At 38.7% G+C, this 4141-nt stretch overlaps 1 protein-coding gene across 1 annotated transcript; it reads left to right on the top strand.

The window, feature by feature from the left end:
• Window positions 1–104: 104 nt before the first annotated feature.
• On the top strand, window positions 105–2137 carry CLDN8 (claudin 8). The gene has a single exon (XM_045284862.1). The coding sequence runs from the start codon at window positions 185–187 to the stop codon at window positions 860–862; it is 678 nt and encodes a 225-aa protein (XP_045140797.1). The 5' UTR covers window positions 105–184; the 3' UTR covers window positions 863–2137.
• The last annotated feature ends 2004 nt before the right edge of the window (window positions 2138–4141 follow it).

Raw genomic sequence — 4141 nt, 5'->3', positions numbered from 1 at the left:
GGGGGGGCAACTGGGTCAGTTAGCACTAGATTTAATCTAGCTGGAAGTAGGAAAACAACTACTATTTGAAACTCCGTTGGTTTCCTGAGTTCATTACTGTTTTCTCCTGGACACAGTGAGACTTGCTTCAGAGCAGCGCCACTGGCTTAGGAGTCCTGTTCACTTAAACCTATCCCAGTGGATAATGGCTATCTCTGCCTTACAAATTGCTGGACTTGTGCTTGGTGGTATTGGCCTGGTGGGGGCATTGGCTGTCACTGTCATGCCTCAATGGAAAGTGTCTGCTTTCATCGGAAGCAACATTGTAACTGCTGAAAACCAGTGGCAAGGACTGTGGATGAGCTGCATACGGCACATGAACATCCGGATGCAGTGTAAAGTCTATGATTCCCTGTTGGCTCTTCCTCAGGATTTGCAGGCGTCCAGAGGACTGATGTGTACTGCAACGGTGGTGTCCATCCTGGCGTTCATGACGGCCATTCTCGGCATGAAGTGCACCCAGTGCACTGGTGAGGATGAGAAGGTGAAGAGTTACATCATGCTGACGTCTGGCGTCATGTTCATTGTCTCAGGCATTTTGGTGATCATCCCTGTGAGCTGGGTCGCCAACAGCATCATCAGAGATTTCTACAACCCAATACTGGATATGGAATTGAAGCGTGAGCTTGGAGAAGCCCTCTACCTAGGCTGGGTCACGGCATTGGTGCTGATTCTGGTAGGGGCGCTCTTCTGTTGTGTCTGCTGCTGCACTGGGAACAAGGTCAGCTACCGATACACGATGCCCCATCCTCGCACCACTCACAAAAGTTCTTATACGGAGAAGAAGTCTCCAAGTGTGTACTCTAAAAGTCAGTACGTATAGGTTCGTATTTCTCTTTTCTTGACTTTATCTGTGAAGCCATGCAGATGAATAAAATGCCCATGACAATACAAACTATGGAACCTCAAAGGACATTGATTTGACATTGTTGTCTGCCTACTATTAATCACAGCAACTGCGTATTGGATCTATGATTCTAGAAGCTACTGTAGCAGAATGAGATATTACACACATGTCTGATTGTTGTTAGACACTCTAGGAATTTGTTTTCTAAATGAGCTTTCACATCTATTCTTTGTCGTAGTTGCTTCAAATGACATTGCTGAAGAGTGTATTCTGTTACAGCGGTGGCTTCTCTATGACACAGCATTGTGTATGTAGATGGGCATGAGGTTTATATCTCACGTAGACACAGACTTCTATGGTTCTAATGAAAATGAAATACTGATCCATTACACTGAATAAATAGAGCTCAGATATTTTGTCCAGGGGAATCTGGGATAAGACTGAAGAAGGTTAGTATTTAATTGTTTAAAAACAGCTTAGCCATTAATGTACTTCATTTATAATGAAGGTTAAAATGAAGGCTTTAATCAGCAATAGAAAGGAAACTAAATGGCTTTCTGATATCCGGTGTTTCAGGGCAGGAGTTACAAATTCTAACTCCTTTATCCTCTTTCCCAAAGGCCTTTCTTTCTTGTATATTAAATTAACATCTTTTATGAGGAAGATATATTGTCAAGGGGCTTTGCATTCAAACTGTTGTCCCAGAACTGTGTTAGGAAGAAAGATAAAACTGGTCGAAGAACGTGACAGACTTCGGGAAAGGGATCCTCCCTCCTCCTAACTTTGCAGAGTTTGGGAAGAAGATGCCTTTTGACACACAATCATTTATGTACTTGAATATTTTAATAAATATCTGAGTGTGGATATTTATTTCTCTATATATATACTTAGAAGGGACCTAAAAATAAGATGTCTTGGCTTTTATTGCTTCCCGGAGGGAAAAAAAATAGTTCTTCTTTGTGAGCTTCTTTGTTGCTGTGTAGCTATGAAAGTCAAATTGTCCTTTCAGTCTGTCTCATGATCACAATCCAACTTGCCACCTCATACTATCCTGTGTTTGTTCCATTTGCTAAAATCGATTAAGTATATATTTTTCTTTGTTAGAAAATTCTATGTCTTTGTATTGCCTCAAAATTGATCGAACAGATAATCAACCAGGAAACTTAAAATTTACATTTATCTAATGTATATAAAAAGGTGTGCTATAGCCTTTATGTATTTGATACTAATAAATGGTGATTTTTATATTGACATATTTTACTGTTCTTTTATTTATATTATTATCTTGTAAGGAAATTTTCAAAACTTTCAACTGTCCAACTATAAAAGGAGTAACAGGGGTACTACTAAAGATAAAATTAATTCATAATTAATTGTTGAGAGCATAAACTATTCTATGACATTTAATCATAATGTGTCATCATCATCATTGGATTGTCTGTAATATTTCATATAGATAACATACTTGCTATTTATTAAGGCAGTGTCAGAAGTTCCAAAATATTTATTGTACTATGATTATTATGTAAATAACAGTCATCTATTTAAATACTTTCTTAGAAGCATGTTAACATCTGCGATCGGATATTAATTAATAGGAATAGCTAATGTTTGGGTGATACGTATCATAATCTAGGCATTGCCTCATGAACTGAGGAGGCCTGGCTGGTGGTGGGTGCACATTGGAAACCATCAACAACTCCCAGGAGAAAGACAGAGGGCAGTTCTACCTTGTCCTATAGAATCGACAGGAGTGACAAGTGATTCGGCGACAGTGACTTTGTATGTTTCTAGCTTCATAGTCATTCTATGAGTAGGATACTCTGATTTCATACATTCACTGATAGGTATACCCTGGGAGAATTAACTGATTACTCAAGAGGGTCAGGAGGAAATACACACATCCCTTCATAAATGACTCATTGACTGAATGACTGACTTCATAATTCATTCGCTTTCCCTTAAGGGAAAATAGATTTTCTCCAGTGGGGCCTAGTATCTGAAGACATCAAGTAACATACTAGCTTATAAATTGGTTTTTATTTATGACAATGATAGGCCTAAGTTCTTTGAGTATGAGAAAACTTTTAGTGGACGTTTTTCCTTGTGATTTGTCTATAGGTATGTTCCACTTCTTCATAGACTATTCTGTGGACTTGCATCAAAATATTCATGAAACCAAAAATAAAGCAAAACTGACTGAGCACCCTGGGGAGAGGTGCCCAGAGGCCTAATCTTTTACATATGTTTCTTTAACCAACAATTGTTTCACTTAAAAACACCCGTGGTTATCTTAAATTTATTTTTTCCCCTCTGCTTTAATACAGAATGCAATTATAACTGCTATCACCCCTCATGAAATCACCTCTTGAGCTTCTATGTAATATTTCCCCCCTTCTCTTTACTCTGTACTCAGTGAATCCACTGGGCCTCATGCAACCTCGTGTGTGTGTGTGTGTGTGTGTGTGTGTGTGTGTGTGTGTGTGGTGGAGCGGCTCCGGATGGTTATCAAGGCTGTTAACTTTCATAATCATATTTCCAAGTCTATTCTCCTAGGCAGGTATGAATGGGTAAAACTTCAATATTTCAGCCAATAGTTGAGTGCTTAACCTTTTATGACCTCTGAGGACTCTTTTGTATTTGGTTAAAAAGCAATCTAGACATGTGTAACTTCAGACAGCTTATTCTTCCTCCAACAATCCTCCATTCTTCAAATAAAATCCCATTCTAAATGCTCATTCCAAAATTTCTGATTCCATCATAATCTTTGTGAGACAGATCTTTTGACTACAAGGAAAAATTCAAATTCTTAGCATAAAATAACTGACCAAACAAAAAAAAAATGTACTGACATAGGATCAATTAGAATCAATACTAACCCGTAGCAATCTTTCCTGATGGCAAAACTGCCTTCCATGGGCTTCTGAGACTGTGTGTACCTGTTAGTGGGCATAGACAACCTCAACTTTCTCCTTAGGAGCCACTGAGAGTTTCAAACTGCTGACCGTGTGGTTACTGACCCAATGCTGAACCCCGACATCATCAAGGAAGCTCCTAATAACTGACAGGAAGAGGGAAACAGTACCTGGTAATATTCAAGACAAATTTTATCAATCAGTGTAACAGCTCCTTATAAAATTGATGCTCAAGAACTAAACTTATCCACATGCCCAAAGCCTCTTTAATATTCTCAAAGAGATGCACTGGGAAGTTGGAAATTGCTCAGTTGATAAGGTATATGTAAGGATAGATTTT

The sequence above is a fragment of the Echinops telfairi genome, unplaced genomic scaffold, assembly GCF_000313985.2.
Source record: "Echinops telfairi isolate 266 unplaced genomic scaffold, ASM31398v2 ScPeMD7_7469;HRSCAF=8507_0, whole genome shotgun sequence".
In the NCBI taxonomy this organism is placed as follows: Eukaryota; Metazoa; Chordata; class Mammalia; order Afrosoricida; family Tenrecidae; genus Echinops; species Echinops telfairi.
The sequence above is the reverse complement of the archived record's forward strand: the minus strand, read 5'-3'. Positions and strand labels throughout refer to the sequence as shown.

Excerpts from the sequence above, each read along its gene's own strand:
- CLDN8 (XM_045284862.1), top strand. The coding sequence starts at position 185 with ATGGCTATCTCTGCCTTACAAATTGCTGGACTTGTGCTTGGTGGTATT.